The sequence below is a fragment of the Antedon mediterranea genome, chromosome 7 (assembly GCF_964355755.1).
Source record: "Antedon mediterranea chromosome 7, ecAntMedi1.1, whole genome shotgun sequence".
Lineage (NCBI taxonomy): Eukaryota > Metazoa > Echinodermata > Crinoidea > Comatulida > Antedonidae > Antedon > Antedon mediterranea.
In genome coordinates this window covers 3034440-3059197 of record NC_092676.1, presented here as the reverse complement: position 1 = coordinate 3059197, position 24758 = coordinate 3034440, and the positions used below count along the sequence as shown (strand labels likewise).

Sequence of the window (24758 nt, the reverse complement as noted above, 5' to 3'; positions counted from 1 at the left end):
GACCTAAACAATAAGCAGGATTCCTACACTTTCTCCTAGTAACCGTAACAGACCTTGTTACAAGGGTATCCATAGATTCAGGGAAGGTCAAATTAAGGTCATATAAGAAAGAACGAATTTAGTAGTGTACCTGTATTTTGTTCTTATTGTGATTGTCAAATTGCCAAAGGGCTAAAAGTTCACATCTTTTATTGATGGAAATTAAACACCCTAAGATTAAAATCGACGAGTCCAATTATACTGTATCTGCGAACAACGGAAGATATTAATCTTGATACGATTGTTTTTTTAATGTATTGAACACCCCTAGATTTAAAATGGATTAGTCCAAAATCTGGAAACACCAGGAGATATCTGTCAATGAGAAACCCATGAAAAGTAAGGGATTTATAAAGTCGGGACAACATGAACAAATGTCTGTCATATGTCCCAGAGGAGAAGGATCTCGCACACCTTACACAACCAGATTGTTGTCGACCGGTAGGCCTACACATTTAATTAAATCTCGTCTGGACAGACCAATTGCCATTTCAGTATTCAAAGTTTATCGTCGAGTGCTGGCTGGCAATCTGTCTGTATCATTAAATTACTTGCATTGAGACAAAAGCTTTTTTGAAGACCGGGTGAGTCAGAATTCTTTTTATAAATTTCGTATAACCTAGGTGAGAAGTAGCACATTCAGATAGGAAAAGAACCTGTTGCTTCGTATGCCTATGTATCATTGTTTTTTCGACACTTTTATTTCTTTATTCATGTGTATGTCCTTAGATATCGGATTATCCCCATTGTGTAGACCACCCACAACAAACATGAAACAGTTTCTTCGCGGTTGTTTAGACCTATATCGTTTACTTAATTAATATTGATAACAATTGATTTTCCAACCAACTGAGGAAGTTCGGGGAATTGTAGTTGAATAGTTTTCAACTCTAAGCTGTTAAATATTGAGGTTAAATTAGCCCGCATATGAATTATAAAAACAAACAAGACTAAAGACGGAACAGGCCTAACGTTAATGTACAATAATACCACTTGACTATTATTACGATTTGTATACAAAAAAATAATACATCATTAAAAAGAAAATAATAGGCATATGCTGAGCACTAAAACGTTCCCATTCATAAGAACGTCAATATGACAATGTGTTAAGGGCCTACAATAATCTGCTAGGCTTAATGTATCACATCCTAATTTCATTGTATTCCTTGGAGCGTTCTTTTTATGCGATTATGTTTCTCTATAGGCCTTCGTTGTTCCAGCACTTTTAGGACAATTAAATTACCACTGTTGACAATTTTTCAAAATCACATATAAATAACATTATATTATCATGTTTTTCCTTTACGAAGATTTCCTGCCCTACAAACCGTGCCCACGTAAATAGGTCTAGACGGGAAGATAAAAACACACCTGTAGAATCATTCACATTATAGGTCTATTTCAGCAAAATATTTGCGGTTAAGCTCAGCAAATTATATTATTTTAACCTCCTATTGTAAAGTTTTGTAAAGTGTATTAGAACGTTTTATATTTGTATGAATTTCAATACAATTTGAGAAACTTTTTACTCCAACAATTGATACGGAAGTTGTAAGAATACTTTACTTCTTAACAAGAAATATCAAAGTTATTAGTTTTTGAGAGTATAAACACTAAAGCTCTGTCTACTCTATCAAACTAGTTTGACAAAAAAAAGAGTGACTTGCTCAAATATGGTAGTGATATGCCCAAAGATGGTAGTGCTATGACATCATATGTCCATATATGGGCACATCACATTTTTTTGTCACATAAAGTTTGATAGTGTAGACATAGCTACTGACACACTACAACTCATGATTTGTACAAAATATTTATATGTATAATTGAACAATGAAACGATGTTCTTTGTTAGAAAAACATGTCATTGTGTTCTACAAGAATAACTGTCGCAATTTCAAATGATTCCATAAAATAGCGTTACAACAATTTAAATTGAAGGCTAAAACAAACAAAGAAATGATAAAACAAAGTTAGACTCTATTACTGTATTCATTGATGATCGCCTTAAATGTGGTGTGACCCATAACGGATCAGATTTGTAGACTTCAGAATAATATGTAAATAACAGGGAATAATTTCGCCAGTGTAGCATAGCAAAAAGCTATACAAAACAACCTTATTGCTACACATTTCTAAAATTGTGTAGCAAAAAAGACAATACAAAACTATGTTTCTCGACTAAAAAATCAGTTTGATTAGCAATAATTGCTAAACAAAATTTTAAAATGAAATTTTTCCCTGAAATAACAAAAATATCGTTAGCTAAAACGCTATAACGCCATGGGTCTGAACAGGGCCCATGTATAGCATTTCAATAATGCAGCGCTTAAAGTGTCGTTTTTAAATTATTTTAATTCACACAATTTCAAAACGATAACGTAATGGACAACAATAAACAAGGTGAATGACACATCGTATCTGTGACCGTACCCCTTTTGTGTAAATCTTTCCTGAAATGAAATTCAAAATATTGAATCATAATGACTTGTCTAATTTTTTTTCTGAGATTGTTTTATATAATCATGATATCAACCTTATTAATGGAACCTTTAGCTTCAAATGATTTTTATACATATTTTTTTTAATCTGACATTGGTAGGTTTAGCAACGACTCTTACTTTTGCTCATTAAAAAAAGTGCTTGTGAATTTAAACATTCGTATTTAACCATAGATATATAAGTAATATCAACTTTTTTTCGTTATTTTATTCTCAGAAATGTTATCAGAAATGAAATCGGATTCTAAGAAATCTTCGAAAGGACGTGTGTCTCGTTGGGGCGTTAGTTCTGCCATCGATTGGTTACAAAGACACTCGGGAACCATTTTACTAACAGTAAGTATTAGACCTGGTTTCCCACTTGGACCAAAATTAAATAGTGCTGCTACTACTCAGCATGGATGCGCTATAAAGCGTGGTTCCAACTAGGACGTAACGCAAATACGTAAGCGCAACGCAAGTAATTCGACCAACCACGACACAATAGATCATTAATACGTTTGCCATTTGTCAATTCGCTTGCGTTGCGCTTACGTCTTTGCGTTATGTCCTAGTGGGAACCAAGCTTAACGCAACGACGAAGCGCAACGCAAGTGAGTTGACCAATCACGTGACAGTTCGGATGATCCATCACGTCATGATTAGTCAAATTAGTTAAACTTGGTTCCCACTAGACGCAACACAAGGACTCAAGCGCAACGCAAGCAAATTGACCAATCACAGGCGACAGTTCGGATGATCAATTGGTCAAATTACTTGCGTTGCATCATAACGGGAACCAACCTTTACGTCAAATAATTTCGTTGTAGAGTCAGGTTTTTTTTCTCGTATTTATACGAGACCTAATGAAAAACTGCCAATTGCTATATTTGTTGGAAGTACATATGTACAACAACACATGTCATTATTATACATGACACTAACTAACAAGCTAAGTTCAAATACTCACGAGCGTCTGTCCGTATATTAATTATTATTAAACACTAAAAGCCTATTACTTTTCCTATTTCAAATCTTCGTCAAACTTTTCACTCAGTATGGAAAGTAGAGTAAAGGTATTGTAACACCGAAGAGCTAGAACAATAATACAAATAATTAATACAATATTTAAATAGATGATTATGATTGTTATCTCAATTATCTTAAATCATTATCAAATGACGTACGGTAAATGTTATAAATCAAATGTACTTCAAATTATTTGTATCATGCCGTACGCGTGATGATAATGATGATGATAATGATCACAGTATCAACATCACATAACATACGGTAGATCATTAAGGTATGTAAAATGTATGCTACTGCAGTCACTGCAGTAACTACATTGTTTTAATGCAATAATGATTTTTTTTCTGTTGTCTTGGTCAATTTATTCGGTTTTCTTAGGCTATTTCGTGGTTTATTTTACATTAACACATCGCTTGTGATTGCGAAAATGAAAAGCGTGACCAAATAGAATAGTCAAGACCGCATCGCGTATAATTGGATCTACACAACTGCCTTTGGAGAACATATTTTCGGATCGTCTTCTGAAAAAGGCAGTGGCTATCAAAGATGATCATTTTCATCCGGCCTCTAGTATGTTCCAGTTGATGCGCAGCGGTCGGCGATTTCGTTCTATTAAGGCCAATAAGGCACGATTTACAAATAGTTTCTTTCCAGGATCTATTAGAGCCTTGAATATGATGTAGACTTTTTTTTGTAATGTTCTTGTTTTTTTAGTTCGTGTTGTGTCCGTTGGATATTGTGCTCCGCCAACAGAGCAAACAGAATTTCTATGTTTTTCCTAAAACAAATGATAATAAATGATACTTGACTTGACTTGACTTGACTAACTGTCTATAACTTCGCTTGTCATTGGTTAAAACGCTTGCGTTGCGTTTACGGCGTTGCGTTACGTTCTAGTGGGAACCAAGCTTAACTGCAGTAATATCATTTTGACATGGTCTTCAACGTTGTTTATTGCACCCATGTAACATGTAGGCTTATTAATATTACTAACAACTGGTGTATTGTTATGATTTCATTTACATGATTCATACCACCAACGTTGACATGTTAAGTTTGACATTTTGATAATTTCAACAATACCCTCGAGCTAGCTACTCCGCTGTCAATCAAAATGTATGGAGGCCTAAATACATTCATTCTTTTTACATCGCTGCAGGAGAACAGTACACCAAAACAATCCTAGAATTAACTATGTTCACATATATTACTGTAATTTAATTTAATGATCGGGGGACGTCTACATTTAGTACATTTGTTAGATAAAGAAAAAATAATTGATCTCGTCACTGTCTTAAACTTAAAATCGTTTACAATTATGACAAACATGGATTTCATTGTCTTACTGCCTATAAAGCCTTACAGTGCTAAAAATAACATGCCAGTAGGCCTACGACTGACAATGGTTCAAGCCCAACTTTATTGGTAGGCCTATCATTAATTTTGTGAATTTATTTGTTTGAATTTATACATTTTTTCTGTCAAATACCGCTCGCATCCATCCCCACCCATCAATTTCGCGACATTGTCATACCATGGAAGTTTAATTATACCTCCATTGTCGTACGAAGTAAGTACGCATTTTCAGTGACACCAGAAAACTGTGTTATCGTTCGTACATTCAAATCAATGTATTCAATGAAAACAATCAAGATTAATCACAATTATCTTTGCACTATTTATTGGCAATTTACGTTTGACTTTTATTCTTCTACTGAATTGTAAACATTTACCATTCTATTACAAGGACATTTAAACACACTGTATTATAAAGTAACACTGCAAACATACAAGTTTGTTCGGATTAACCACAATAAGGATACCGGGATTTCTAGTACAGTCTTACCCGCCAGCAGGCCAATTTGCAATGCCTTGATTGCATTAAAAATCTGACCTAGTTTAGCAATTGATTAAAACCATCGTTTGCTCCTAGGCCTATGTAAATCCACATGTCAATGGTTATGTCAGAATTACAACATTAGGTACACTATTGGGCATGTTGTTTTCCCTGGTACGTTCTGTAGGCCAACACGAATAATGACACCAATAAACGGCTATCAAAATAACAAAAGACCTAGACTGGCCTGGGATTTAAAAAATGACGCAATAAAAAAACACATTGGTTCCGAGTGACACATATTACGTGAAAGCATTCATATTTATATCATAAATAATTGCATCTAATGCATTACAGGCTTATGACGGTAATATATTACCGAAAGGTCCAGAGGCGGTCTAACCGAAACCGGCAATAAGGGGTTTTTACCTAGGCCGGCGTTCATGAATTACCGCAATATTACCGTCTTAAGGGGCTTGATTACCAAATCTGTATGGGGGTGTAAAACAAGATAGTTCTGTCCACTCGACGGGACATCGAATAATACATTCATTGTTAATATAACATTACCGTGAATGTTATACAGTTGACATTATACATATAATGTAGGCTTCACGTATTTAACAGCACTAGCTCACGTTTTAATCGTGTCACTATTGAGGAAACATCACGTTCCCTATATTTTCCTGTTCAAATCAGCTGTTTGATAATTGGTAACATATCCATTGTCATAGTTGCCTTGTTTAATTGATTTTTACTTTGCAAGTTTGACAGGGCCCAGGTTGATCCAAAAAAGTTCCCAGGATGCACTGTAGGAAGAGGTCAAATTTAAATAGGCCTTATTAATAAATAATATTAATAAAGTATACGTTGCTGTTTGCTGTCGTATAAAATACGTACAGCTTTTAAATAATTCATATATTACAATTGTTGAATTTAAGAGTAAAATTATCATTAGACCATTTTCCGTATTAATTGATTAATGTAGGCATATCACATTTTTCTTTCAGATATTCTGGTGCTCATTAAATGGCATTTTGTTCTTTTTTAAATACTACGAATTTAAACTGCATCCTAAGTATCACTATTTGAGAGAAATGTTAGGGGTAAGTACGCTAGGCCCACTGAACAAATTTGAGATTTGGACAAAAGAATGGCGGCTAATGCGTCGTGGCGCCCCAGTGCGTCTATGATGGTACAGTACCGGTACTCGCGTATCCTATCCGTTTACAGTACATACAGTACTCGCGAGTTACTCACGACAAACTAAGTACCCGGAGTGTGCTATACGACAGGACGGACCCTCGTACTCATTAGCATGTGGGCGATCGTCGCCAAGTGTCCCCAGACGGTCGCACTATAAGATATACAGATTCTACATGGGACAAGCCACGCGGTTTTGCGCTTAGCATTACCGCTCGTATGTGTAAACTGGCCTTATCTCTGCGCAAATCCTAATTTCACGTAAAGGCGGTTTTTAGATTGTCTTAGGATAATAAAATTTACCATAACAGCAGATAAATAGAGACACAAAATGTGCGATAAATACCCCGACACATCATTAATAACTATTGGTGCAATAAGCGATACTTTGTAATATCTTTCAACAGAAATTAGTTCCGTAAACTTTCACCCAATATTTTTTTCCGCCACCACCAAGAAAGATTTATTTTATAATAACAGTATTATTTTAATTCTTTAATGTATTACAGTACCTGATCTGTAAACAAACATTGGCAAATTGATACGAGTACTGTGACGCCAAGTGCACTTTTAGCCAAGTCTGATCATAATGTATTTATAATCAAACTATCTATAAAAAATACTACTTGATGTCGATTGAAAAAAAAAATAGCCTTCCAAAACTATGTTAAGAATTCTAAAGTGTGACGTCAATTAAATTTGCTTTTACACTTCTCAACTTTTTGAGATGGAGTTTCACCTTTACACACTTTTGACAATTAAGAATACTATTCCAGTATGAACTGAAATTGTAGTTATAAAAACGGACGATAATATTAATTGAAATACAACGTTGTCTTGTTTGTAGTATCACCACCAGTGAAAGCACGATGATACATCGCTTGTACGCGCGCATCCAAATGCTGATGTACGCTTGATCTTTATTACGCGCGCGTTCAAAAGTTGGTTAAAACCATATATTGTTCGTACGCGCGCGTTCAAAAGTTGATTAAAATGGTACATCTTTAGTACGCGCGCATCCAAAAATTGAAAACAGGACTTTGAAAATGAAACAAACTATTTTAACCAAAGCACGGTAGAAAGGATGTCCTTTATCCTTATTTTCCATTACCGTAACTGTCAGAAATTTTAATCTTTCAAAACCACAACATTTTTCGATTAATCAACACATACCTATTATTACGGTAAACAATTTTATCAGACAAAATGTATTACATCACCGTCGTTATAATTAACGTTGTAATACCTTGCCGATATTTCTATTTCAATTGTGGATTATGGGGCGCCAATAGGACATTTTGTAAGCTCAATAAGCGGCTCTGCAATGGTCGCACATCGCAACAAATAGATAATAATATTTACAAGCCTTGAGTTTGGCCATGCATACCGTAACGGTATGATAATCCGGTTGTTAGACAAACAAATTTGTTTGCTCCCCGTCTAATGACTCAATTAAGTCATGGTTAAACTATTGTGTCCTGTAGGCCTACCTATACCGGTACCATAACGATTTGAAAACAATTTGGGTTTCTTTTTTCTATTCAATCGAAAAATTATATCCACCTAAACCTTAAAAATATGCAGTGACCTAATTGGTTATTGAAATATGCCAGATACAATAAAGATAAAAAGTACAGTATGACAGGCCTACATTACAGTATTCTTTATGTTTTAAGGGATGAATGGATGATAATAGTTATGATGGAGAGGTACAGATCGTGTTCCGTTCTCCGTTTATCCTAATCTTCGATCATTAGGGTACCACTGTACTGTACGATCTCTTGTAGGTAGTGTTAGTGTTGGGAAAGTGCGTAAAGAAATGATGATGATGATGATGATGACGACGATGATTATGTTTATGATGATAACTATGATAACGAAGTTTATGATGACGATGACAATTATGATGACGATGACAATTATGATGACATGACATATATGACGTTTATGACGATTGTGATGACGATTATGACGACGACGATTATATGATGACGACAACGATTATGATGACGACGACGATTATGGTGACGACGACGATTATGATGACGACGACGAATATGATGACAACGACGAAAGCTGAATGACAATAGTAACGATGATCTTTGAATATCATATCAAAATATTATCATGGTTAATGTTTCAGCTTGGTTTGTGCATATCGAGAGGCAGTGCCGCAGTTTTAAACCTCAATTGTGCCATGATCTTGCTGCCAATGTGCCGGTGCATTGTCTCCTTGTGCAGAGGTTCACGACTCGTAAGTAGGCCTAACAATAGTCGGAATTAGGATGCGGTAGATTACACTGATAACGCCGACAAAAACATTCCTATAAAAGTATAGTTAATGTTGCTTCAGTGGATTCAATTGTTGAAGGAATGCATATTCATTCTAAAGTTATTTTTGGGAAACGCATCATGGTAAACTGTCCCTGGTTATATACTGCATTTGGAAATTTCAACCAATTTGATCAACCAATCAAAGAAGAAAATGTGCCATCAAGAGCGTTTGTTAAATTCACCAATGGTTGTACCATCACTTGCCTTTCTACCACCATTCCACAGATTCGGCAGAGCTTATGAGACACAGAGGCGGCGATATTGTGGTACGATGTAGCGTTTTAACTGCGACAAAACACATAAACAAATAGTGGCCGTTACATTTGTTACAACCGACCTGTTAAACGAAAGCGCCACTTCGGACATAAATCGAACTATATATCGAATTTTGGCAACGTTTTTCAAATTTAACGTACTGTTAGTACATTTTTTAATTAGGCGTAATATGAAGACACGTATGAGCCACATAAATCACACCTACCGGATACACCTTCCATGTATTTGAAATATTGATATATAACTTCAGACCACTTAACAGGGAAATAATGTTTAAAGGCATTTCTTGGCCAATTATACTGAGCACAAAGTGTCCCTTGTTCGGAAACCATATTCACCCCTTCTGTTAATAAAAGATAACTGGCCAGTGGTATAGGAAACAATGAGCAAGTAACCGAAACTATGGCGCGTCAAGCTGTCATTTATTCGGAAATAAAGATATCTTAGTTGTATCTCTATTGCTTGAATAAATGACAGCTTGGCGCGCCATACGAAACAACAATTACAACAGACTGAGAAAGTTTTTTTTCCAAGAGGGTGACGGAATTGAACCCCTTAAATCCACACTGTTGCGGACTTTGTGAACTCAATCAATTATAACGAGAACCTTAACATGTTTTGAGTTATAGGTATCTCATATAAATAGATATTACATTATTTTCGTTAGTGGAGACAGTGTTTTCAACACGTTAAACGATATTTCAAACAAACCTACTTGAGTTCAATAAATCACATTACCCACTCTTTTATGTATTTACATTTTGTTTCTACCTGTAAAGTATCGTCGTATACGATGTTAAATAAACGTTTATGTATTAAACCTCAAATAGAGCCATTTAAAACCTTCAAAGATAAATAGTATTTGCATCAAAGTCTAGCGGCCACTCCACAGGGTCGCCTGATGTTTATAGAACGTCGACACTACGTTAACACTATTCAGTCCGCGCGCGAATACCTAATACAGATATCATACAAATCATGTACCGTCTGACATGCGATATGCAATTATATTTCAGTCTGTACAAAGGATTAAACTGTGAATGAAAGGTCTTTCTCTCTGTACAAACTACTACTGTCGAATATTCTATTGTGATATAAGTGAAACTCTCTATTCAAAGGACATCCCGGTTCGAATAAGACACTTTTCCGTGAATTAAACGAACGGGGAAATGTTTGTTTTTAACACTCGGCCAACCCATATTCGGGGGATCGGACATCCCTATTAAAGCGTGGTTCCCACTAGCGACGCAACGCAAGGACGTAAGGCAACGCAAGTGAATTGACCAATCACAAGCGATGGCATGGCTTATTCGCTTGTGATTGCTAACTGTCTATAACTTCGCTTGTCATTGGTCAACACGCTTGCGTTGCATTTACGTCCTTGCGTTACGTTCTAGTGGGAACCAAGCTTTAGGAGACGGTGTCTTGTAAAGCTTGGTTCCCACTAGGACGCAACTCAAGGATTGACAATGACAAGCGACAGTTTGGATAATCCATCGCTTGTGATTGGTCAAGTTACTCAAGCGTGGTTCCCACTAGAACGTAACGCAAGGACGTAAACGCAACGCAAGCGTTTTAACCAATGACAAGCAAAGTTATAGACAGTTAGCAATCACAAGCGAATAAGCCATCGCTTGTGATTGGTCAATTCACATGCGTTGCGTTACGTCCTTGTGTTGCGTCGCTAGTGGGAACCACGCTTTACGTTGCGCTTACGTCCTTGCGTAGCGTCCTAGTGGAAACCAAGCTTAAAGCTTGGTTCCCACTAGAACGTAACGCAAGGACGTAAACGCAACGCAAGCGTTTTTACCAATGACAAGCGAAGTTATGGACAGTAGCAATCACAAGCGAATAAGCCATCGCTTGTGATTGGTCAATTCACTTGCGTTACGTCCTTGTGTTGCGTCGCTAGTGGGAACCACGCTTTAGAGGGGTTGTACTGTAGTAGTAATTAACCCACAGGGCTATAAAGTTATGAAATATAGAATTGTCTATCCACAATTGTACATGAGGATCGTCAAACTCAGACGAAAAAAATGGTCATTTGGAGCACATATTTTCTGAAAACGGTGCATTAGATTATCATTTGTAATATTATCGATGCCGTGTTCCTTTTCGGGAATACGAATATAATCTTTAATAGGTAGCGTTTTATCATTTAGTTATCTATAGGAACATGTGAATGTGGACATGTAATGTTTAACTTATCGCCTTTCTTCTTCTATCTCAGGCTAAGCGGTACGCCAGACGATGTCTTGACCGGGGTGTTATACTACACGTACTGTGTGCCGTATTAATTTGTTTAGCTGCCGGTAAGTCGTAAAGCTCTGTCTACACTATCAAACTTGTTTGACAAAAAAACTGTGATGTGATCAAATATAGTAGTAGTAGTAATATAACCAAAGGTGGCCCATATAATGGGCACATAACATTTTTTTGTCACATAAAGTTTTATAGTGGACAGAGCTTAAGAACAAAGTGAGTCGCCCATCCATCTAAATTTAGCTACTTAAAAATAAACATTGGATTTGAAAAGTTTTCAATTCCAATTTTATGAAATATAATTCCAAGATTTCTATAGTTTTTGCATCGCCATTTTTCATTTAATTTTTTTAATATCTTTTGTTCGAACATCATAAATGTCTTTAAAAGAAAGCTAAATATGACGTCATTGGGTTGCACGCATGATTAATTCAGTTAAACCACATCCATTTCATTTTAAAATCAAACCAAATTATTGATCAAGAACACATTTTGTGGTATTATGTTTTGTTAAAATCATAATTTGTGAGGAAGATGTCAGTCTACTTTTAAACAGAAATTGACGTAAAAGTTACGTTCATAAATCTATATTGTCAACATTTATTAAAAGTTAAGTTAATGATAGGCCTACACGTCTATTAAAATGTAAGTCATAATAATGAGTGTGCACTCGAGATAAATGTGTATGTTGCTGACTTATTAATTTTACTATGTAATAATAACGTACAAATTGAAATTATTGCCCTATGTAACTACTTCCATTGTACTTTGACTACAAGCCCTACTGCTGTGTACACACTAGAGCTTGGTTCGCACTCGACGACGCAATGCAAGAAAACGTGAAGCAAGTAATTGTTGACCAATCACGACGCGATAGGACGATCCGAACAACTAAAGCATGGTTCCCACTAGAACGAAACGCAGAGCGACGTATCGACACAAGGTTCTGTGTTGCGTAATAACAAGTGGAAACCGACGACGCAACAATGCTGCAAAAGTCGCAGGTTTGATTTCACGCAGGTGGGACCAAACACAATGATTGGAAGGGCATTTTTCTTACGTTGCGTAGATTGCGTTACGTTGCGTCGCTAGTGGGAACCAAGCTTTACTGTCGTCGCTTGTGACTGGCCAACTTGATTGCTTTGCGCGTACGCCCCTTTGTCAAAGGGAGCCTAGCTAAAGCGTGGTTCCCACTAGCGACGCAACGCAAGGACGTAACGCAACGCAAGTGAATTGACCAATCACAAGCGATGGCTTATTCGCTTGTGATTGCTAACTGTCTATAACTTCTCTTGTCATTGGTTAAAACGCTTGCGTTGCGTTTACGTTCTAGTGGGAACCAAGCTTACATTAGCATTATATTACATGTGTGTTGACAGATGTACATAATCTAACTTTCAAAGAAAATATAAGTATATCTATCTTAATAACAAAATTGAATCTTCATTTTTTTTTTTATTTAGCCGTGCACTGTACAGCACATGTAATGAATGCCGTTAATTTCACTATCTACTACAATGACGATGTCGTCGAGGTAAACGTAGCGACAAAGCAAAACGAGGTATATGTCTTATTTTTGTTCCCACTAGACAAAAGTAAACGAATTTGCACTGAGGGTATCTATAAGATTCAAGATTCAAGATTCAAGAAATTTTATTTGTCCATAAAAATGGAAATTCACTTTGCTTGGTAGATTAAAACAACAATATTGCAACAATTTAAAAACGTGCAGTATTATAACAGATTAAAAATACAAGATAAAAAGTTAAAAATACTGTTAAAAATGTAAAACTATTAAAAATTGTATTAACGTCTTACATTAGAATTAAAAATATGAATGCTATTTACAACGAAGGATTTTCTAGTTCTACAAAGATTTGCTCTTGGAGGTCGTAGCCTAATGCCTGATCTATTTAAGTTATAACAGTAATGTAACGGATGAGTGGGGTCTTTCATAATATTGTTTACTTTTTTTAGAATACTCTTTTCATAGATAAATGAACAAGGCGTAAGATCAGCTTTAATAATACGTTGTGCAATTTTACGTGGTCTCTCAATATTTTTCTTATCATTTTCAGTAAAGTTACCATAAAAACATCCAATGCTAAAAGATAAAATACTTTGAATAATACTTTGATAAAATAGAATTAAAATAGTGTTATCAACTCTAATTTGCTTGAGTTTTCTGAGAAAGTAGAGCCTTTGAGATGCCTTCTTGGAAATCATGAGAGAGTTTGACTCCCATTTTAATTTGTTGTCAATTATAGTACCTAAGTATTTGTATTGGGTTACTCTTTTAACCTCGGTTTCTTTAATAGTTATTACATTATGTTCAACTGCAGTTTTACGAAAATCTATTATCATCTCTTTGGTTTTAGTAATATTAAGTATTAAGTTCATATCTTCACACCAATTAACAAATCTTCCAACTTCATTAACAAATTCATTTACATTATGCTTACTATCGCAAAGAAAACCACTAATTACAGTATCGTCAGCGTATTTTACAATATTGCAATCTTTGCTTAAAATATTAAAACTACTAGAATAAAAAGAGAACAAAATTGGAGAGATAACACATCCTTGAGGAGCTCCAACACTGGTAGATTCTTTGTTGGATAGGATACCATTGCACTTAACCATCTGCGGTCTATTAATCAAAAAACTATATATAACTTTGGTGAGCTGAGGTGAGACATTAAAACTTAATAATCTATCAATTAAAACATGTGGTAAAATAGTATTAAAAGCACTGGAGAAATCGAAAAATATAGACCGTACATAATTTCTTTTTGAATCAAGGTGATGATATGTATCATGGAGATAAGAATTAACAGCATCTTCAACCCTTCTATTTTTCTTGTATGCAAATTGATTCTTATCTGCATTACCAATATTTTCCTTAAGTCTAGAAACAATCAACCTTTCTAAGCATTTCATTAAATTTGAAGTAATTGCAATTGGTCTAAAATCTTTTGGTACACTAGGTTTATTAACTTTAGGCAATGGATTTATGATAGAAGTTTTCCATATGCGTGGAACAGTAACATTTCTAAAAATAATATTAAAAATATGAGTAAAAATTGGACATAGTTGGATATTGCACACTTTTAAAATTCTGTTTGAAATCCCATCCCCATATAATAATTGTTTTCTAAATGTTACCTGTTTTAAACCATGGATAAAATAATGATTTATTGCATTGTTGTATTATATCCATGGCTAAACTAAATATATATAAACCATGTATATGTTTTTAGAGAAGTGCAGAAATAATTCGTCAGCGACACAAAGGTATGCACACTTGACGCGTTCAAATACTGATAAAAATGGTTGTGTACGCGCGCGTCGAAATTTTGCCTCTTGGTGGTGTTACGTGTTGATCTGATTTTGTATACAACTTGACATAGGCACATTATCCCAGAATATAACATAGAATAAATCGCATTATTCAGTAAATTTTTATTGAGTGCTAAATTATATGAAATGGTACGATTTGTGTACGCGCGCGTCAACATTTTGCCTCTTTGTGATGTCACATGTTGATCTTTTGTATACAACTTGACATAGGCACATTATTCCAGAATATAAAATAGAATAAATCGCATTATTCAGCGTTTATTTATTGAGTGCTAAAAAACGTAAATTATATGAAATGATTGTTTGAAGACTTAATATTTGAAAGAGGTAGTAATAACAACATGATAGATTCCCCTATTATTAGCAATTTAAATGCGTCATCACTACTTGTCTATTTATATTTATTTAAAAAGTTATCTACTTTAACATAAACACAATTTATTTTAAATCTATCAACGTATAATAAGTACTTAAATGCTGACGTATTTTGAAACGCAATAAATCGTTTACAATAGAAATGTGATATATTGTAAACACCTGTCAACGCAATTATGCGAACAATTACACAATTGAAACGCAAAATTAGTACATGGTAACCTATTTAATGTTATTCATTGTATGTAATAATGGTGTAATGTCTTGGGATTCTAAATGTATCTGCTTATGCTTAAAATTGTAAAACAACCTTTTTTCTATTAACTTTTAGGAACCATTTCGAATACTATTTTGTACAGGTACGTATATACGGTAAATTATTAATCACGATATCTCAGATTGATCGACAAACTGACGCATAGACCGACTGACCATAAAATAGCCGACTGTTCTACAAAAAATGTGATGTGATAATAATATGGACATGATGATATCATATCACCACCATATTTGGACATGTCATTACCATATTTGGGCACATCACTACCATATTTGGGCACATCATACCTGTTTGTCAAACTAGTTTGATAGTGTGGACAGAGCTTTACACAAGAGTATTTTTTCAAAGGCCTTTCTAACAATGTAAATATTAATACAAAATTGGAAAAACATCATAATTTCATGTCAACACTGTTTTAGTAGTGCTACACAATATGACGTTTCGCCTACTACACTTCACATGAACTACATTACTTTAACGCACTTGACCGAATACATTATTATGTTATATTTTTAAATGACCTATAATGTTAAGTAAACTAAACATAACCTTAAATTAGCCTAAATCGTACGCATGATTGATGAACTAAATTACATTATTATCTCCATAAGCCACGGGGCTAAATGAAAGTCATCCAAAAGAGCTTGAATCCAGTGACAGGGTAAAAGGGTTCGGCGATAGTCTTAACCTTAACGGAAACGTTTTGGTTCTTATCGCTACAATTTAAGTCTTATGTTACTCTTATGCCTCAAGCCCAAAGATTCGATTTAACAAGCTCATCAACTATTTATATTAGAAACACGGTTCAGCACGCGCATATATAAAATACGATATGTTTTCATCCAGGGCCCTCAGGACGGAACCAAATATTATTACTACTACTATAGGCGTACCATTACTCTATTATGCCTATTACTACTCCTATAGACCTATTACTACACAACTGAAATAATATTGTCTAGATATAGGCGAAGAAAGAAATTATGTTATATATTTTGTATTTTGACTATACATATATCAAAATTTAAAGAAGCTCCATTTGATAAAGCTGTAGTCGATCTGCGGGCAGGCCTGTCATACACAATACCATTACCAACGACGTGGCGTAGTGAGTGGCTTTCACAACGCCACTAAAGTCACATGCAAACAGTCGCGAAGGCGTACGTTACGCTAGCCTTATTACCAACGACGTGGCGTAGCCTACTGAAGTCACATGCAAAAATTCGCGAAGGCGTACGTTACGCTAGCCTTACGCTATATGTGTGAACATAATTGTAAGCCGTAGTCGAACATGCGCTGTCGGACAGAAATCGATCATTATGACGCACACATTGGTTTCTAATCATTTATTCAATTCTTATTTTATCGCCACTATAGTTCCTGGCCTGACGGGTGTTCTGATGGTGCTCATCCTGGTTCTAATTATCGTAGCTTCGTCGAAACACGTAAGGTAAAAGATTTTTTTCATCATTTAACCGTGACGTCACAATTCGTAACACACACAAAATAACTATCGTATAACAATACTAGCTCATGTACACTTTAAAGAACCTAGTACATCTTTTGAGACGAGTAGGGGGTTACCGCGGTGTAGGCCTACTAGTCTAGTACATCACAGCCCCTGATCATAACTGAGCCCTCAGGGAGAACAGTCTTTATCTGAAGAGGTCGCCCAGTATAAATAAATATTAACAAACGAAAACTGATCATAACTGGGCCCTCTAGATCAATTCAATTCAACCAGGTGCGACTAGGCTATACTTAAATGAGGTTCTGCATGGTATACGAAGATGACGTAATAATTGACGGTGGAGGTTTTGTGATCAATCTGTGTGGTCAATAATGCTATCAATATTTTATTGGAAATGACAACTAATCATCTGTCTTAATATCTTGGAGTAATAGTCATCTTATTTCCTTAAAATATGCATGACATGACATTTTTTAGTAATGTTGTCTTTTTGTATATGTCATTTTTCACATGTTTCCTCTCTGTTGACAATCATTTGGTTTGCCACAGTGGCGGGTGGGGTTGGGGGATGATAACAATTGTAAAATTAACTGCTTTACATGTATTTTACGAAACGTGGGAAGAAACCCAAGGACTGGTTTTCTTGTTTAAAGATGTATTGTCCCCCAAAAACATGAAAATGAATATTAATTAAACAGACTTTGAATAGGTTATTTTAAAGCTTTAATAAAGTTAATCACTTCCGTAGGAAAAAAATGTTTTCTCTTATTTAAAAAAATAATAAAACAGTTAAATTCAACCAAAAATCAATTGGCTGGCAGCCAATTTGACTACTTTTTTGCTTTAAAATACAGTTTTTTCAGGTAATGTTTTTTCGATCCAATTTTTGGTCAAAGTGAATAACTATTATGCGACATTAAAATGGCATATTCACAAAAAAAAATTCAACAAATTTGTTTAGGTGGAATATACATCTTTAGGCAATCCTTGGTTTTGATGAGTCTATGAGTTATATTATGTATAATATATATTTTTTTATTTTAATATTTTCTGATTTCAGATTAGTTCATTATGAGTTGTTTTGGTACACACATCACCTCTTTGTTGTCTTCTATGGGTTACTATTGATGCATTCCGCCAGGTATTCATTTCTTTATGAATATTCTTATTTTAGGATGTAAAAACAGCACAAGTTCGTTGTTAATGTTTGTAATAGTGCATTGTTTTGACCCATGCAGTTAGTTTAGTAATGTGTACGATTCTAGGTGAGACTTGCCTGTAATATAGTTATTTCAAGGCTTTTCGATGTTTGCCTGAAATCGTAGTATACGTATGAAACGCCATATGTGCCAACATTTTTCTTATTTTACTAATATTAAGTCAAAACTCCGTCTGAAACCCAGACTAGCTTCTAGGTATACTTACTCATAATTAAATCAATTTTAATTCATGATTAAATACACCCGCGCTTATTTCGCGATAATGAACAAACGTACCTTAAAGTTGTCGGTAACATCACAGCTATAACTGTTTCCTATTTACAACAGGTACAGTGTCGTGTTATGGCCGTTGCTAAGCAACTATACTTTGCATGCTGCTGTGGCTTTTAATGTATCGGAAGTCTTTACTTAAATTGAATTATGTTTTTTTTATATTTTGCTCAATATAGTTGCAAACCTAAATTGTATATGACAGGAGCACGTATGAAGCTCCTTAGGGAAATTCAAAATATGGAAATCGTTAACTCATATACAATGAAATGTAATAAAAAAAACTGTCAATTTATTAAATGAATGAATGAATGAATATTAAATATTGCCATCTCTTAAATAGCGTATCACAGTGCTCCCCTTCCGAATGCTCTGTCTACACTATCAAACTAGTTTGACAAAAAAAGTGTGATGTGCCCAAATATGGTAGTGATATTCCAAGATATGGTAGTGATATGACATCATGTCCATATATGGGCATATCAATTTTTTTTTTTCCACAAAGTTGTATAGTGTAGACCGAGCTTAATATATTCATTCAAAAATGTAACAATATTAATAATACGATAATAAAATATATATTAACAATTTTAATTATACCATTACTTATGAAAAGAAGCTCTAGAGCTTATATGGTTATCCTCTTGATCTCACCTTGTCATTTGTATGTATTTGTAATATTGTATTTTTTATGAATGATCAACAAATAAAAAATAAACTAAAACATTTCTAGAACGTGCATTGTTTGTAATACGTTCTTGTGTTGTTCTTATTCAAATTGGACCAAATAACTAATTATCAATTTTTATTTATTTTTTTGATAGCGGTGTACTGAAAGAACAGACAAATTTAGCATACCACACACCTGGATGTTCCACAGGTGGTGGTCAACCTGAACCGGAGCCAGAGCCTGAGCACGCACCATTCCAACTTAAACTATTTGGCATGACAGAAATTAAAATGGCTGGAACATGTAAAGAACCACCTTATTTCAAGTCTCATCCTTCTCAGGTAATTATAAGATATACGTGCAGTATTATTCACATGGGTATGGATATTGTCATCCGGGTTTTAAGTTTGGAAAAGTAAAATAAGTCAACTGGACTTACTTGAATAATACTGTATAACTGCGACGTTTCACAACGTCCTATCCATGTCGTATCATCTGGCCAAATGATGAAATTTCGGCGATTGATCTGTGACCGGCGACGGGGTCAATTAACAATAAGTTGAAGATGGATCGAAGTTTTTTTTTTTATTTTGTTTGATTGGTATATAATATGTATAAAATATACAAAACAATTATATTATACTGATGTTGAAATGATGATAATTTCAGAGAGCTTAATCATTACACAAAAAAATATAAACAAAAATAATGTACATAGGCCTATATTAAAATTAGGAATAATTCCGCTATTTGGTAATTGTCATTTTTTTTCTCTTTTTCAGACGTGGTGTTTTGTTGTATTTCCATTGATTCTCTACATAATTGAAAGGTTTATCCGATTATGTAGAGGGAGACAGACAGCTGAGATCAACAGCACAATTTATCATTATCCTGACGTCATTGAAATTCAAATTAGCAAAAAAGGTTTCCAAGCAAAACCTGGACAAGTAAGACATCATTATTCTAATTAACTATTCTCGTAACTTATCAGCTTTGTAAACAGTTTTTAAAGGTTTTTTATTTTGTTTTTTAGTATATTTCACTGAACTGCCCTACGATATCGGCGCTGGAATGGCATCCGTTCACTTTGACAAAGGTTAGTCATCATCAATGTCATCATTTATTTCTTTAAAGCTCTGTCTACACTATCAAACTTAATGTGAAAAAAACAAATTGTGATGTGCCCATAGGCCCATATTATCGACATGATGATGTCATATCACATATTTGGCCATATCACTACCATATTTAGGCACATTACACTTTTTTTTGTCAAACTAGTTTGATAGTGTAGACAGAGCCACGTTTATTACGGGCGCCGTTCAGGACATTATCTCTTCCTACTGTTCATCTTCCGATGTAGGCCTACTCTGGGTTTGACTAAATGATTCTGTTGTGGACTAAATCTTATTTTGTATATTTTCAGTGTCCGTCTTTACGTTCAGGTTCATTCAGTGTACATGTTAGAGTTCTTGGAGATTGGACAGGTAAGATTCTTCCTTCCCGTTATTTAATAGTCCAAATAGTGCATAGGACCCGCCGCCATAAAGGCCACAAACAAGCGGTAACGGTAAGCGGAAAAGCGCCGTAGCTTGTCATGTCCCACGTCTGAGCGGAAACCGCCCGTCCGATCCGATTTTTTATTTTACTGTTGCCGCTCGTCTGTGTAATTCAGTAGACTGAATACAGATCTATCTATCTATCTTGTTAAATTTCGCTAATTCTGCCGAGGATTTTAAAAATATGAACCACGGAACGAATTCAAACAAAGCTTTAATATATTTATGAGGCAAATCTTTTTAAATTATGCGAGGAAATTGACTAGACATTGATTAAGGTCTAAGTCTATATTTGGTAACATGTTGGATACTTTGCATTAAACAGACCATACTATCAATATCATAAAAATAATTCACAATATTGACAAGTTTTCTATCATCACTGTCAATCATATTTCACTAAATATTACCTATAAAATAACAAAAAACAATATTAAGAAATTCTATTATGTTGCAAGGAGGTCCGTCTCAAAATATCTGCGTTTTCAAAAGTAGACATTTAACGACATCAAACTAAGTAGGTCTGTGTTGTACACTGTGTGGATCAAATTAAATTATTGCACAATAATGACACGTAGCAAATAGCCTTATTACTGTTCTAATCTAATTTGTGTTATAATCATTCAGATTTATACTTATTTTACAGTGGAACTTAGGGATATGCTACACCCTGTCACAGATGTTTTGCTTGAGAAGGGACGACATGCGTACGGTGATCGTCGCTATCCAAGGTACAGTTAAGGTCGGCTGCTCACGCGACGTACACGTTGCAAATTACCCTTGCTTGTGATTGATCAAATTATTTGCGTCGCGTGCGCCTACGTTCTTGCGTTGCGTGCTAGTTAAGCTTGGTTCCCACTAGCGACGCAATCATAAGCGATGGATTATCTTGTCATTGGTCAGCTCGCTTGCGTTGCGCGTACGTCCTTGCGTTGCGTCTCTAGTGAGAACCACGCGTGCTTTACGTCCTTGCATTGCGTGCTAGTAAGAACTAAGCTTTAAGTTTGGACTGAGTCAGCGGTCATTTCGCTTACTGCCAATTACGTATGTCTGGACCATTTTCTGGGGATAGTATTTATGTGCATGGAGCGTTACGCTCAAATGTTTATTTTACATTCTCAATTTGACAAAAAAAGATATTTTTCAAAGGTTATACATAGACGGTCCATTTGGTAGCCCGAATCAAGATGTGTTCAAGTACCATACAAGTGTGTGCATTGCCGGAGGAGTTGGAGTCACGCCATATGCTGCTGTATTAAACCAGTTAAGGTAGGCCTATATACATTATTATTCCCTTATATCGCAAATGGGAAAAAAAACGTAAATTATGTTTATCGTTACACTACAGTAGAGCATTTATTTAGACACCAATGTCCCGAACGGCGCCCCGTACTTTATTGGGTTCTGACAATGTCCGCTTATTAGGGGCTCTGTATTTTCAATAAACGTCACTTAGGCACAGTTCATTCTCCATCACATCAAACACCATTACCAATGCCTTTCTTTATGTACATGCGTCTTTTTAATGATTTAAACTTTCAGAGATTGCGATTTAAAAAAGTATAAACTGCAAAGATTATACTTCATTTGGGTCTGTCGAAACATTCAAAATCTGAAGTGGTTTGCAGACCTCCTGGCTTCTGTACACGGAAAGGTACGATCATTTGATATACTGTACTAATATAAGAAAGTGTTCTATACCGGATTATATAATTATAATATAATACAGATATGAAAACGAGAAACAATGCATAGGCCTAAATTATAATATTGTTCTTTAAAGTTTTGGAATGAAAACATGCCAGATTTTCTAAACATTCGACTGTTCGTCACGTCTAAGCATGCGCAGATCCGTACTGCCGAAACTACAGACAGGTTGACAGGTTTCAATTCACGTGATCACTTTCTAGCTAATAGAATTCATATAGGAAGACCTGATCTAAAAGAAATTCTGGGAGAAGTGGACGCAAATAATAAAAGGTATACATTCCATAGATGTTATATTTAAACTAGAGCGTTAAACCCAACCAAATCACAGCTCAAAAACTGAGCCACCATCACATTGACCAGATACACCAGTTTGGGCCGCGTCCACAACTCAGTGACGCACCACGACTCAAACCAAATCCCAAATTTAACAAGGCCAACAGCCATTAAGTCGCGTGCTACAATGCATAGTGATACCGGACCGACAGACAAACAGACCGACAGACAGACTGACAGACAGACGGACCGACCGACATAGTGAACTATACTGACCGAAATTACTGAACATGTTTAAAAATGTTGAAATGTTTAAAAACATTTATATTTTTTTAATTTACACGTGCGTAGCCTGTCACTTTTGACGTGCTCGTATAACGTAATTTCGAGTTGAAAAGTAAGTCAAGAAAACAGAAATCGGGCAAAATGAGTGCGCAATAACATTTAACGCGCAGTGCGCGCGCAAAAATCTGCGCACTCATGGCAATTTTGTAAACGCTTAAAATTGCCTGAAACGTACTCTTATTTCATCGAAAATAAATTTAGAAAATTTTAAGCGCGCGTACGCATGCGTTACATGCGCTACGCACGTAATTGTATTGCTATATGATGATTTATGCCCTGAAATTTATGAGTACCAAATTTTATTTAATTGTGATTCATGGTTGTTAAGATATGATTACAAACGTGATTTCGTTAAATCGTGCGTAGACCGCGTAATTTTATTGCGCACCGTGAAAACATAACCACATCGATTCCTGGCCATAAGGAATATTCTGTAAAAAATTGACTTAGCTAGATTAAACTGATATCAAGATAAGGTCATAAAACGCATAGTGATACCGGACCGACAGACAGACAGACAGACCGACAGACAGACCGACAGACAGACCGACCGACATAGTGAACTATAGAGTCGCTTCCACGCGACTAAAAAAACAGAACCATCATCACATTGGCCAATCAGATATGACTGTTTGAGGCCGCGTCCACTACTCAGTTACGTACCAAGACTCCAACCAAATCCCAGAATTTTTTAAACAGCGTCACAATCACATTGGGCAATCAGATACGACTGTTTGGTCGTCCACTACTCAGTGACGCAGCACGACTCCAACTAAATCCCAAATTTAAATAAAAACAGCGTCACAATCACATTGTCCAATCAGATACACCAGTTTGAGTCGGTGTCCACACTACGACTCCAACCAAATCCCAGATTTAAAAACAGAGCTATCATTGCATTGGCTAATCAGTACGTCGAGTCGTAATAGTATAATAACTCTATTATAGGTAAATCATGCATACTACCTAATATACTGACTGGACAATAATACATGCACTCTATGATTGGTTATGCTAATTCATCTATTCTTACCCGTTGTTTTGCAGATCTTCTATCGGTTTGTTTGTCTGCGGACCAAAAAAACTTTCAAATAATGTTCAAAACATTTGCAATAGGATAAACAGAAAACGAAGAATAAAAATGCAGTTTAATACGGAATCATTTTCTTGATGATCGGCCTGTAAAAAACATTTGAATACGTCATCACAAACGACTCTTTCTTGACAAGAAAAACTCTGACGTCACAATACGGGATCAATTTTTGTTTATGATCGCCGCCGTTGTAAAAACTTAAAACATTTATACGACAAATGAGAAACTGGTGCTACAATATATTGTGCTAATTCAAATCTGTACTTCCAATGATGGAATCTGATATTTATTCATGAAAGGTGAAATCAAACGTGCGATGTTTGCAGCACTATTGCGTCGTCGGTTCCCACTTGTGGTTACGCAATACAGCACTTTGCGTCAATACGTCGCTGCGTTGCGTGCTAGTTGGAACCACGCATTAATACGACATGCTTGTTTTTTAGTTATATTTTTTTAAAGATTACGTTTACCTTGCTGCAAACAGTGAAATGAGGATTGAAAGCCCGGAAAAGCTCGGCAACCTATCAGATGTCTATAAAATTATATTATATTTAAACAGCTCATTCCAACAGAATGAGACTTTTGTATACCATTTATATCACAGTTTTTTTAACGACTGTATTTTTATAGAAAATGTCCATAGATTTTAATATTATAATCGATTTA

General features: G+C 35.3%; 1 protein-coding gene across 1 annotated transcript; it reads left to right on the top strand.

Annotated features, from left to right (window-relative positions):
- Nucleotides 1–441: 441 nt before the first annotated feature.
- Nucleotides 442–24758, top strand: LOC140054921 (NADPH oxidase 4-like). The gene is made up of 18 exons (XM_072100044.1): nt 442–623; nt 2761–2879; nt 6402–6497; nt 8738–8848; nt 11435–11516; nt 12930–13027; nt 15533–15560; nt 16859–16931; nt 18013–18093; nt 19267–19453; nt 19895–20059; nt 20146–20208; nt 20539–20599; nt 21318–21402; nt 21821–21940; nt 22214–22325; nt 22455–22651; nt 24047–24758. Exons 2-18 carry the CDS (start codon nt 2763–2765, stop codon nt 24168–24170), a joined length of 1800 nt encoding a protein of 599 aa, XP_071956145.1. The 5' UTR covers nt 442–623; nt 2761–2762; the 3' UTR covers nt 24171–24758.

Excerpts from the sequence above, each read along its gene's own strand:
- LOC140054921 (XM_072100044.1), top strand. The coding sequence starts at position 2,763 with ATGTTATCAGAAATGAAATCGGATTCTAAGAAATCTTCGAAAGGACGT. Across the intron at positions 13,028-15,532 it reads TAGCGACAAAGCAAAACGAG|GAACCATTTCGAATACTATT; the intron begins GTATATGTCTTA and ends ATTAACTTTTAG. Across the intron at positions 15,561-16,858 it reads TCGAATACTATTTTGTACAG|TTCCTGGCCTGACGGGTGTT; the intron begins GTACGTATATAC and ends TCGCCACTATAG.